At 45.8% G+C, this 13,547-nt stretch overlaps 1 protein-coding gene across 1 annotated transcript in view; it reads right to left on the bottom strand.

Annotated features, from left to right (window-relative positions):
- The window catches only part of Myo7b (myosin VIIB), a 96,657-nt gene that overhangs the window by 31,110 nt on the left and 52,000 nt on the right, over nucleotides 1-13,547 (bottom strand). Inside the window, exons 13-19 of the mRNA XM_042685230.1 lie at nucleotides 13,187-13,397; nucleotides 12,647-12,782; nucleotides 6,105-6,268; nucleotides 5,689-5,826; nucleotides 3,602-3,754; nucleotides 2,869-2,967; nucleotides 1,869-1,963 (exon numbers count right to left, since the gene is read on the bottom strand). Of these exons, the coding sequence (XP_042541164.1) occupies nucleotides 1,869-1,963; nucleotides 2,869-2,967; nucleotides 3,602-3,754; nucleotides 5,689-5,826; nucleotides 6,105-6,268; nucleotides 12,647-12,782; nucleotides 13,187-13,397 (996 nt within the window). The remainder of the gene's footprint in view (nucleotides 1-1,868; nucleotides 1,964-2,868; nucleotides 2,968-3,601; nucleotides 3,755-5,688; nucleotides 5,827-6,104; nucleotides 6,269-12,646; nucleotides 12,783-13,186; nucleotides 13,398-13,547) is intronic.

Here is a 13,547-nt window from a genome sequence, read left to right as displayed (position 1 = left end):
CCTGACTTATGTAATTGTGACCCTTTTGTATATCACCTTTATAATAACAATAAAAATATAAAAAAAATCTTTCTTCACCTTTCCCATACTACCAAAATCTGTGAAGGGATGAAACCTATTTTCAGCCCAGACCGCTTCTCTGGTCACTAACTCAATGTAAGAAACAAGAGAACTTGAAAATTGGTCTGGGGTGGAGGTGGAGGTAGGGAAGACACTGCAAGGTAAGCTTGGCCCGTGTAATCTTTGATTTGTACACTCAACTCAGAGTCCTTTATATTTCTCAATCTTCATCTGAAGACATTCTTAAGTTTAGAACAGTCTCAACCATGTTAAAATTATCTGAAGAGCTTCAACCCTTAGTGATACCTGGATACCAAACAGGATAATTGACTCAGAACTTTTATATGTGTCTGGAGTATGTACACAGACACAGACACAGACACACACACACACACACACACACACACACACACACATACACACACACACACACACACACACAATCCGTCCTTGATATCCATACCTGTATATACACAGACTCTGGTTCTACATCCAATGGCTCACAGATTGAAAATTTTCAGAAAAAACTGCATCTGTCTTGAACCTGTACAGACTTTTTCCTTGTCATTTCTTCTAAACAACATAGTATAATACCTATTTATGTAACATTTGCATCGTACTATCATGAAGAATCTAAAATCAAGCATGATAGTGTACAGTTGTAATCCTAGCACAGAAGGGACTTAATCAGGAAGATGGTGAGTTTGACACAGAGAGTTCAAGGCCAGCCTGGGTTATGTAGTGAGCCCCTGTGTTAAAAATCAACCTGCGCCCAAGAAAAATCCCAAAGCCAAAAATAAATAAAAACAGTACAGAGATCGTTAGATCAAATTATGCAAGAGGATGTTCACAGATTATCTGCCAATATTATATGATTTCATTATAATAATTTTTGATATAGGGTCTTACTATGTAGCTCAGGCTGTCCTCAAACTTGAGATCCTCCTACTTTCTGAGTTCTGAATTTATAGGTATGTGCCACCACACCTGCAAATGCCATTTTACCAAAGGGACTTGAGTGTCTGTGGACTTGCTATCCTTGCAGGACCTGAAATCAAGTTTCTAAGGATAACTGGATGTATCTGATCATCCAGTATTCTAACAGGCAGCCAAAACAAACAATAGAATTACCTTAAAATGAAGAAAGTCTATTTATTTTCCAGTGTCTGTACTAGTGGCTCCTGACTGGAGGTAATGACTTTGCAGGGAACATTGGGAAAAGTCTAGAAGGATTCTGGTTGTCATGATGATAGGATAGAAGAGGATACTACTGGCGCCCAGTGCAGGGAGCCTGATACTTCCAGGCTTTACAGTTCATAAGCCTTTTCAAATTGCCATAGATCTCCCAAACACCAAATCTGTAGTCAATGAACTCATATTGATTACCTAATTTATCTCAACTGAGCTGGCAATGACATTATGAGGGTGGCACCAACTTACAGGAACATAGTACCAACTAGGTAGTGTCAACAACATACCAACTGTTGTACACATACAACGACAACAAGGTTAGGGACATTTTTCTCTCTAAAACAAAATCACCTTATAACTTATACCTGGATGGTCTTCAAGATGAGTACAGTAGACACCAAAATGTAATTGGGCAAAGAAACTCATATCTCTTGCTTATAGAGTACATTTTATTCTTACCAAACATTCCAATGATATGTTAAAATTCTCTGGCTACCATAAGTTGTAAGGTCCCTGGGCCAGGGGGTCTTGTGTTACTGTTTCTCCTCCAGACCTGCTAGAGGGTAGGGTAGTAGGCAGGTGTAGGGATTTGTGGGGTTTGTGGTGAGGAGTGGTACCTGTATTTGTAGCCCCGCAGGACTCTCTGGATTCTGACTGCTGCTCCGTCCAGGGCCTGGCCCCGCTGAATCTCCAGTAGGGTGTCCTGGTGATCCTGAAGGTGGGAGTGAGGCCATCATGTGGCCGCCCCTCCAACCCCCCACCCCCCGCCCTGCCTGGAGCCAGGACTTTGTCTCTAGAGGTCTCTTAGACTTCTCCCACAAGGGCAAGTGCAGAAGTGGTCCTCCAGTTGACCCTGATATGGCTCAAAGAAGGAACTGTAATTATATAGCCCACACTGTCCCCCAGACTCTTTCTTCTTGCTAATTCAATCTGATAGCCTTCACTTCTGCTCTGGAGAAATCCAAGGGTGGGTCAGAAAATGTCCAAAAATGTAAGAGATATTTGCCTCTGACTGCTCAACATACCATGCTTTTTTCAATATCAAAATATTTTGGGCTGGGAAGGTGGCTCAGTGGTAGAGTGCTTGCCTTGCATGCATGAGGCCCTGGGTTCGATTCCTCAGCACCACATAAGCAGAAAAAGCTGGAAGTGGCGCTGTGGCTCAAGTGGTAGAGCTGAAGAGCTGAGGGACAGCGCCCAGGCGCAGAGTTCAGGCCCCAACCAAAAAGATATATATATTTGTCATCACCTATAAGAGGATTCATGGCACAAGGAGTGTGTGTGTATGTGTGTGTTTTTTGGTGGGGGTGTGTGCACATGCGCGCATGCCTGCGCGTATTGTCTGGGAAGTCATGTTGCTCCTTCCTGCCTGCCTGGTTTCAGAACCCCAAATAGGCCTTAGCGATGCACAGACAGGTTCTAGGCTGGAGAGCTGAGGCTGGACTGGGTGTGGATGGACTGTGTCAAAGGGGAGGGAGTGGAAGTGAGGAGAAGATAGAGATCCAACAAGCCACAGGCCTCCTCCTGTAGGCACCTCCACCTCCCTCCTCACTGTATTCCCCCTCTCAAGGTTCAGGGGCCTTCAAACTGATGACAAAGGATTTCCTGGGATCTCACCTTTAAGAAAACTTTGGTCTTTCCCATCTTCCAGTCTCTGTCTGTTGGCAGGCACACATCCAGGATGTGCAAGGTCATCTGACGGAACTTGTCTTGAAGCTGCAGAGGAGAACAGTGGGCTGGGCTGTCCTAACAGAGACTCTGGGAGGGCAAGGAATGGGGGGAAACAATCCCTCCCCAGGGGAGCTGTGTCTTCCTCTTCCTGTCACAGGCTTCACATCAGGGGAAGTCCTGATGGGCACAAGTACAACCAATATTTCAGTGCAAGTAGAGAGTGAGGGTTCTAGCAGGGCACAGGTCATCTGGGCATTCTGAGGGCCTGGGGCCTCTGTGCATGGTGCGACACTTGGCCGCAAGACTGCTCAGACTTCAGGATGGCTGATGGCTTCAGAAAGAAAGTGACGGATCTCCCCACCCACAGAGTTTCCCTAGCACTCCTCAGCTGCCTGACCCTTTTCCAGTAGGAGAGCTAGACTTTTTTCAGTAAACGTTCAGATATGTCAACAGAATGAGCCATCTCAGACACCTGTGTGACCCTCCCGCCCCACCCCCACCCCCAGACTTCAAAGCACTGAGAGATTAAGAGACAGCAGAGGACAAAGGGCGGACAGACAGGGTCTGTAGAGCGTGAGGGGTCCAGGGATGGTGCTGGGCATCTAGAGGGCAGCAGGGAGACCCCCTGGGGTTGAGGATCTGGAGATGCTGGAGGGGGAGTGGATGGTGGGGCACGCACCTGTGTGCGCTCAGTGCTGGGCAGCAGCACTCGGAAGCGGTAGGTGAACTCCTCAAACGTGTAGCGGATGGGGAAGCCCGACTTGCGGATGTGCACAGTCTCCATCATGCCCGAGTAGCGCAGCTGCTGAATGCACAGCTCCCGGTCGAAGAGCTGTGGAGGGAGGCGCAGGAACGGAGGAGGAAGGCCCACTTGGCCCCACCGCTCCACCATGGTGACTGCTGGGAGGGCACCCCCCCCCCAGGGGCACAGGGGCCCCCACAGAGACAACAAGAAGTAAACAAATGCTTGATTGAATGAAAACATTTCAAAGAATGCAGTGGAAGTGGCTGAAAGTCTGTGATGTGTTCTCAGTTAGAAGATCATACGCCTAGGTACCCAGGAGGCAGACATCTTAGGGTCACAGTTTGAAGCTATTCCAGGAAGGAAAATTGGTGAGGCTCTTGTTCCCAATTAACCACCAAAAAGCTGGAAGGGAAGCTGTGGCTCAAGTGGTAGAAAATCAAGCAAAAATGCAAGGTCCTGAGTTGAAGCCCCAATACTGGCACCAAAACCAAAACAAGACCGAAACAATCCCACCATAGTTCCATAATTTTCAAGGCATGCAATGCATTAAACAAAAATGTCATTTGCATATGCTTCTGAAGTGTCCCCTCCCCAGATGGGCACAGGAGAGCTGGTGGTAGCCACTGGCTGTGAGGAACTGAGCTGTCCTCTGCTATGAGTGGTGTGGCTAGCAGAAAGGAATTTGGCATGATAGTTTTCCCTAGAGCTCCAGGCTTCCCCGCTGGTTCCAAGACTGTCAAGCTTGTGTTCTGGAATGCCTTGGCCTGGCACCAGGGTAGACACCCTGTTACAGGGCAAACGTACTAACAGGTACTTTTGCCCCTCCCCCCCATTAGTGAGTAGGTAGTCAATTGCTATTTATCAAATGTTTTCTGTAGGACTGGGCGTTTCTCATTTAATCTCTACAGCAGCTTCTGTGGTGGGGGTAACTAACTGGCTCTGATTTTAAAAATGAGGTATTAGCCAGGCCCTGGTGGCTCACACTTGTAATCCTAGCTCTCAGAGACTGAAATCTGAGGATCGTGGTTCAAAGATAGACTCTTATCTCCAATAAACTACTCAGAAAAAGCCAGAAGTGTCACCTTGGCTCAAGTGGTAGAGTGCTAGCCTAGATCCAAAGAAGCTCAGGGACAGCACTTAGGCCCTGAGCTCAGCGCCCCCTCCCACCTATTCTTCAGTGCCTGGGCAGGCTTCAGAGCCCAAAACTGCTGGGCTCCTTGGTGTGGCCTTCCCTCCATACTTCACACCAAGCATCTGCCCCTGCTGAGGTCCTCACTAGAGACATTGCCATAGAGTCTGAACCTCAGTTTGGGCTTGCCTGCCTGCCTTGCAGTTCCCAAGGTGAGCAGTAGCGACACGTGCAGGACTCTCTGCGAGTACTGTGATCTTTCCCACTGGCTAAGGAACAAAAGACGTTGTCTAACATCTGCTGTACCTGAAAGGAAGCTTCATGAGACAGCCCCAGCTACATCTTTATAACTACATCTCTATAACTACATCTCTATAACTACATCTTTTTCAAATGGCACCTCATTTAATATAATACATATTTTTATTCCCTTATGGGATTTTGTAAAGTTATCTTGTGTCCTTTATCTTCTTGTTCTGAGCAGTCCCTGTGCTTGTCCCTGTGCTTGTAGCTTCTGATTCTACAAATTGACCATCCCAAGTCCCCTAACCCCTCACCACACACATGTGAAGTAAGCCCCTCCTGGTCTTAGCCACCGAGGATGACATTAGCTTGTGAAGCCCTACTCCATTCCTATGGGAAGAGTGAGTCTGATTTTATGGAAGAGAAAGTCAAGACGCATAGAAGCCGAGAGCCTGGCCAGGTGCACATAGCGCATGGTGGCAGGGCTTGGAAAACTCCTATCAGGGAGCTCGGAAGCCCTTCAGGTCACTGCCTGTGACGACCTATGCTGATTCTGCCTCAGTGTCCTTATTTCAAGCAAACAACTATGACCCTAGATACTCAGTCTTAGCCTCTTCCTCCCTCCCTGGGCTCGTCTTCCCTTAATTACCAGTGGCTTCTTGTACTCGTTGGGTTTGATGCAGCGGATGAAGTAGGGCTGGCAGCTGGTCAGGATTCTCATCAGTTGCTCCAGGGACTGCTTGAACTGGCCGGCTAAGGTGGAGGGCCGCTTGGTGGAGTCTGTAGGCTATGGGCAGAAGCACAGGATGGGAGTAGGGGTGGGCTGGGGATCTGTGGGCTGGGACACAGTGAAGGCTTCTGCCAAGGTTAGTGGGCTCATTCATCCATCCACTCACACATTTGTTCATTTACTCTTCCACACAGGTATCCCAGGGCCTGCTGTGTGCAGACACCTTCAGTGTGGGGACTCATTGGTGCATAAATAATGTTCCTTGGGCACATCAGCCAGGTCCTGAGCCCTCCCTTTAGGAGGCACGGGGGGTTCTGAGGGCCCTGGGAGCACACCTTGAACAACTGGCTCCCTGCCTTTGCCTGGCGGACTGTGCCGTGGCCCAGCTTGGTCTCTGCTGACTCCAGATCGAATATTTTCCTCAGGAACTTGTTTTTCGAGGAGTGAATGAGGGCGAGGATATCTGTGCTCAGTACATCTCGGTTCTTCTCCAGGAAGCCTGTGGGGACACCATGGACCACCCATCAGACCAGCTGAGCCATGCCTTCGCTCCATAGGGACCCCACAACGGCCTGCCGAAACCATGCTGTCAGCCCCTCCACCAGGCAGCGGGTTCGTTGTCTCTACCTATGACTTCTATACTCTCAGTCTCTTAGCTCTCCAAACCACCTTCACCCTGTCTCTAAGTGGACACAATTCCTCTGCCTTTGGGGACTTGCAGAATGCTGCTAGAGCTGGGGATTCTCTAATCTGAACACTGAGGGAGTGGAGAGAACAGTGTGGTCACCAGAATAGTATCCCCTTCAAAAAATTCAAAGTGAAGGAGTTAACCCTTAGTACATTAGAAATATAGAAAAATGACCTTAAAGAGGTAAGAGCTAGGTGCCAGTGGCTCATAAGTGTAATCCTAGCTAATCAGAAAGCTGAGATCTGAGGATCTCAATTTGGAGCCTGGACAGGAAAGTTTGTGAAACTCTTATCTCCAAGTAATCACCAAAAAGCCAGAAGTGTAAACATAGTTTAAGTGGTAGAGAAGAAAAGCTAAGGGACAGGGCCCAGGCTTTGAGTTCAAATCCCAGTACCAGCACACACAAACACAACAAAAGAGAGATAAGGTAATCATAAGGTAATCTTATGAGGTTATGAGGGCACCCTGACCAGGGTGACTTGGGTCCTTGTCAGAAGAGGTCACATGAAGACATAGATGTGAGCAGAGGGATCATGCAGGAACATAGGCAGAAGACAGCTATACAAGGAGAGAGGGCTCAGAAGAACCCAGCCCTCTGACCTTGATCTCAGACTTCCAGCATCCACAACTGTGAGATATTTATTTCTGTGGCTTTTGTCATGGCTGCCTTAGCTGACTAAGACAAGTACAGATCCAGGGGTGGGGTTCTATTCTCCAGCCAAGAATGGCCAACATTGAAGTAGATACAGAACCACACTGAGAAGGTGCTGAAGATGTGCTGCTTATGACAGCCAGGCTAGAGGAGGTCCCCAAAGATAAGACCTTGAAATGTGCCCTTCCACTCTGTCCTGCCTAAGTGACCTACCTCTGAATGGCATTCTTAGTGCACATCTGCACAGCCTTGTATATAGAGAGGAAAGGTCTTATTTCCACTTCTGCCTGCAGGGGGAAGCACCCAGGGATGGGACAGTGCCAAGTGCTCAGTGGGAGCAGGGAGTCCTCTCAAAGTTGGGAACCATGGAGGGGCATGCCTTGAGAGGAACAAAGGCAGCACCAAACCACCCCAAGAAGAGGCACCATGGAGCCCCTTTTAGGCTGTGAACTGGGAAGCTGCCTCTGAAGAATGAGAACTGGTAAGGACTACACTCAGTGACACCTGTGTCTTTGGGGGCTCAAGCTGAGCAGCTCCATCCAGGAGGAAGGAGTTTCCTGATTTTTTTCAAGGGGGAGGCAGTGGCTTAAGTCTCCACCAAGGAGTAGAACTGAGGCCATAGGTTCAGCAAGGAAAACCAGTGTTTAGCATTAATAAACATTTCTAGAATTTTTCAATAAAAATTCTAGAAAGATGCTATGTGGATCTTAGCATACATGTAAGTTTCATGTCACTTCAAAAAAATAAAACTCTAAATTTTCTTGATCCATTCATCCATTGAGGGGCATCTGGACTGATTCCCTATCTTGGCTATGGTAAATAGTGTTACAATGGGGGCTGGGAAGGTGGCTCAGTGGTAGAGTGCTTGCCTTGCATGCATGAGGCCCTGGATTCGATTCCTCAGCACCACATAAGCAAAAAGAAAAAAAAAGCCAGAAGTGGCACTGTGGCTCAAGTGGTAGAGCGCTAGTCTTGAGCTGAAGAGCTAAGGGACAGCACCCAGTTCCCAGAGTTCAGGCCCCACGACCGGACCCAAAAAACAAAATTAAAAAAAAAAATAGTGTTACAATGAACATGGTTGTGCTGGTGGCTTTACTGTAACCTTGTTTGTTTTATTGGATAAATGTCCAGGAGTGGGATTGCTGGGTCATAGGGGAACTCTATGTTTAGTTTATTTTTTGGGGGGGGGGTTCCAGTCGTGGGGCCTGAACTCTGGGCCTGGGCACTGTCCCTCAGCTCTTCAGCTCAAGGCTAGTGTTCTACCACTTGAGCTACAGCGCCACTTCCAGCTTTTTTCTTTTTGCTTATGTGGTGCTGAGGAATCAAACCCAGGGCTTCATGCATGCAAGGCAAGCGCTCTACCACTGAGCCACCTTCCCAGCCCTATGTTTAGTTTTTTGAGGAACTTCCATACTGCTTTCCAGACTGGTTGAACCAGTTTACATTCCTACTGACAGTGTATTAGAGTTCCCTTTTGGCTGCATCCTTGCTAACATTTGTTTTCTAGATAACGACTATTTTAACTGTGGTGAGGTAGAATCTCAGTGTTGTTTAGATTTGCATTTCCTTTACAACCAGAGATGCTGCACATTTCTTAATGTGTCTATTGGCCATTCTTACTTCTTCTGAGAAATCTCTCTTTAAGTCATTAGCCCATTACAAATTGGGTTGTTGTTTTCTTTAAGGGTTTAATTTTTTAAGCTCTAAGTATATTCTGGGTATTAGCCCTTGTCTGATGCATAGCTGGTGAAAAATCTCCCATTTTGTAGATTTTCTTTTCAGCTTGTTATCTGTCTTTTGCTCTTCAGAAAATTTTAAATGTTATGCAATCCCATTTATCAAGTCTTTATTTAATTGGATGTGCTTCTGGATACTTAAAAGTTTCTACCTGTGCCCAGGAGACCTAGTGTTTCATGGTTTCTGAATGAATCAAGAAAATGTAGTACATATACACAACGGAATTTTACTTATCCATTAGAAAGAATGATATTGTGCCATTCATAGGGAAATGGAAAGACTTAGAAAAATTATATTAAGTGAAGTAAGCCAGACCCAGAAAAACAAAGGTTGCCTGTTTTCCTTCATTTGTGGTAGCTAGAATTTGCCTATAAATCTATAAGTAAACACATTGGAGCTGGGAATGTGGCTTATTGGTCGAGTGCTTGCCTAGCATGCATGAATTCCTGGGTTCAATTCCTCAGTACCACATAAACAGAAAAAGCTGGAAGCAAAACCATGGCTCAAGTGGTAGAGCACAAGCTTTGAGCAAAAGAAGCTCAGAGACAGTGCCTAGGCCCTGAGATCAAAGCCCCAGGACAAAAACAAAACAAAAACAAAAACATAACACATTGGATGATATACAAATGATTACAAGTGTATTAAATGAAATATGGTAGATTCTAGGAAGAACTTGAATAATATAATTTCTTAGAAAGACAAAAAGTCAAATCCCAACAAAATAACAACCATGAAAAGGTACTTACAAGTGGGAGGTGTGGACAAGGGGAGAGGGGTAGGTGAATGAAGAGGAGGAGGGGCAGAATTCAATCAAGAATTCATTGTATATACTGAAAAATTAAGAAAAGTAAGGGAGGGGGTGGGCTTAAGGGAGGATGAGAATGTTGAAAGGGGTGACACTGATCAAGATGCTTTTTTTGTGTGTGTGTGGCAGTCTTGGGGCTTGAACTCAGGGCCTGGGCTCTGTTTCTGAGCTTTTTTGCTCAAGTTTAGTGCTCTACCACTTTGAGTCACAGGGCTACTTCCCATTTTTTGAGTGGTTTATCTGAGATGAGAATCTCATGGACTTTCCTCCCTAGGCTGGCTTTGAACTACGATCCTCAGATTTCGACCTCCTGAGGAGCTGGGATTACAGGCATGAGGCACAAGGTGCCCAGTTCAAGATGCATTTTATTCATAAACTGCTTTGTTAAGGGACAACTCTTTGTACAACTATTCAAAGATTTTTAAATTTTTTAAATAAAATTTTAAAATATTTTTAAAAACTCGCCATGTGCACAGTGGCTCAAGATGGAGCTGTTGAGCGAGTGGTAGAATGTTAGCCTTGAGCTAAAGCCTCAGGACCCGCATATACAAAAGCAAAACAAAACAAAATCCAGCTTTGATTCATCCATGGAGTGTGGGTGGACTCAGAGTCTGTTTTCTTTCTTAAATGTCCAGCACCTGGATCTGGCAGGAACCTTGATGGAACTACCTCCTTTTCTCCATGGAACGTTGCCTCCTGGAACCTCACCTCACCTACATGAACCACCATCCCTTCCTGCCACTTATATCATCAAACAAACATTGCACAAGGGTCTCCCCTGCATTTGTCTCTAGTCGAACTGATCAAATCACCTCCTCCTTTCTCCACTCACCCACAGAGTGGCACTGCTGGCAGTAATGTCAGCGCAGCGGCCCAACTCTCCTCACCACTGGTCAGTCACGCTTCTCTTTTAAGCACACCAGTGGGTTGACCACCTCACTCCTTTGTTTCTCTACTCAAAGCTATTACTGCCCCTACCTCAACATATGCCACAGGCAACTCAAGGTGCATCAGAGACAAAAGGAAAAGCTGAGCCTGAAACCTCTTGGAAGAACATGTATTCCACATGACATTCAATTGGACACTGAACTTAAAAGCAAGAGCAAGTAGAGAAATTGAACTCCGTGTGTGTGTGCATGTGTGCATATGTGTGCATACACTAGTGCCAGAGCTTGAGCTCCAAGCTTGTGTTCTTGCTCACAGCTGGCACTCTACCACTTTAGCCATGCTGCCAGCTCATCATTTTGCTGGTTAATTAGAAATAGTTTCACAGACTTTTCTTTCCTATGCTGGCTTTGAGCCACGATCATCTGATCTCAGCCTCCTGAATAGCTAGGATTATAGGTGTGAGCCATTTGGTGCCAGGCTTGAGAAGTTCAACTTGTTTAGAATGGAAAACTTTTGTGCTTCAGAGGACTCCCTCAAGAAAGTGAAATGATATTCCTCAGGACAAGAAAAGATTTACAAGTCACAATTCTGATAAAGCACTTTTGTCCAGAATATATAAAGTACAGTTGCCACTCAAGAGCAAAAAAAAAAAAAAAAAAGACAAAGAAAATGGATTTGAACACCCATTCTTCTCAAGAAAGTACAGCAATAGTCAATAGGTACTCAGAAAGATACTCCTTTAGCCATTAGCAACCAGAGAAATGCAAATTTAAAAAATCGCATTGATTTATTTCTTCCAATCAACTAGGATACTTAAAACCAAAAAAAGTACAGATGATAACATGTGTTGATGAGCATGTAGAAAAGTTACATATACTACTAGAAGGACTGCAAATATAGCTACTTCAGAAAAGAATTTAGTGAGTCTTCAAAAAATTAAACATTGCCGGGCACAGTGGTTCACACTTGCAATCCCAGCTACTTAAGAGGTGGAGATTCGGAAGATCACAGTGGCAGGCCAACTTAGGCAAAAAGTTGTTAAGTCCCCACCCCAATCAATAAATCAGGCATGATTATTCACACTTATCCCAGCTACATAGGATGTTGTAGTAAGGAGGATCATGGTTTAAGGCCAGCTCCAGGGGAAAACTCAAGACTCTACCTGAAAAATAACTAGAGAGTGAGTTGCATGACTCAGTTGTCTGTCTAACAAGCAGGAGGCTTGCTAGACAGTTAAAAAAAAAGAAACATAGATAGATAGAAATAAAATAAATATAGTGTTAATGTATAACTCAATAATTCCACTTCTAAGTATCTATACTCAGAAGTATAAACATACATCCCCACAGAAAGTGTACATGAGTGTATGGATGTCTACAAGCTGTATTATATAGAATAACAATGTAGAAACAACTCAACATCCATCAGTGAAGAGATAAACAAAATGTGAGATATTCACACAGTAGAATATTATTCTGCAATAAAATATCAATATGAGCTGCAACACAGATGAAGCTTGAAAATATCAGGACAGGTGAAACAAGGCCACACATTGCATGCTTCTGTTTATATGACATGTACAGGCCAATCCATAGAAATGGAAATTAGCTTTTAACCTAGGGTTGAGGAAAATGTGGAGTGACGGATAGTGGGGAAGTTTCTTTCTGGGGTAATAAAAATGTTCTAAAAGTATGACAGTCATTGTATAACTCCATGAATTTGATTAAAAACCCACTGAGGAACCAGATGTGGTGGCGCACATTTGTAATTTCAGTACTCAGAAGGTTGAGGCAAGAGGATTGAGAAATCAAGGTCAGCCTGTGCTGTCTCAAAAATAAAACAGAAACAAAGCCAAAAATCCTTCTGAACTATCCACTTGGAATGGGCAGATCATAGGATATGTGAATTATACCTCAATAGAGCTGCTGCTAAAAAGGAAAGCTATACCTGCCTAGCCCATTCCTTTCCTTCCTCCAGTAAAAGCCACACCATGCACCTCACATCCCATCACCACATCTTGAAGCAACCTGTTCTCTCAGCCTCCCTTTCCTGGTCTCCCTGAAACCAGGTCCGGGGCTGCATGGGGTAGGAATGGAACTGAGCTCACCTTCTGCCTGGTAGTACACCTCGCCAGCAAAGTGGGCAATGCCAAATCTGGCATCGTGGATGTGCTTGGGTTTTAGGAAGATTTTGTTGCTGGCATGGACACTGGTCAGTTTCTGCAACATGGTCGTATCTGTCCCCTGGAAGAACCCAGATGTTTAATGAGCTGAGGTCCCAAATTCCAGGCATGAGGCCTCATTCCCACAGGACTCAGGGGGGTCCCCTTTGGGGACAAGGCAAACTGATGACTACACTGATGACTGCAGATGGATTGGAGACTTGTGCAAGTGAGGGCCAACTGGGAGAAGCTGGGCCAGCTACCCTCCTCACTAGCTCTCCTGTTCCACCCTTTGGACAATTATTCAGGTACCTAGCAGTGTTTCCTGCAGGAAACACTGAAGCAGGCCTTGAAGAAGAGGAGGAGGATCTGATCAGTCTTGAACTCAACTACTTATTCCTGGCAGAGGTTTTGACAATCCCAGGAAAAATCTGACCAAACAAGAGAGCCCTAAGCAGGATTCCACCCAGAGGCCCTGACACACACCTGTGGGAAGCGGCTCTCTTCATCTAGGAGAGAGATGACGCTCATGGGTTTGAGTGCCAGCAGCTCCAGAGTGGGCCGGTTGTCAGTGTAGTGGATGTAGTCCCAGGTGATGTTCTCAGAGCGGTACTCCTCCTGCTCCATGGTGAACACATGCTGAACAAAAAACTGCTGCAGGTGCTCGTTGGCGAAGTTGATGCAGAGCTGCTCAAAGCTGTGGAGGAAATGCCACCGCCCGGGGTGGAGCAGGGTCAGCCTGGCCCTCGAAGCCTGTGATCACTGGCATTTCTGCAACCAATCAAATATGCAGATTCCCCTCCCCACCCTGTCCCAGATCCACCTCCCATGTACACAGAGCACTGGG

This window comes from Dipodomys spectabilis, unplaced genomic scaffold (assembly GCF_019054845.1).
Source record: "Dipodomys spectabilis isolate Male_0828 unplaced genomic scaffold, ASM1905484v1 ptg000094l, whole genome shotgun sequence".
Classification (NCBI taxonomy): Eukaryota; Metazoa; Chordata; class Mammalia; order Rodentia; family Heteromyidae; genus Dipodomys; species Dipodomys spectabilis.
Note: the sequence above shows the minus strand (reverse complement) of the source record. Positions and strands in the feature narration are given on the sequence as shown.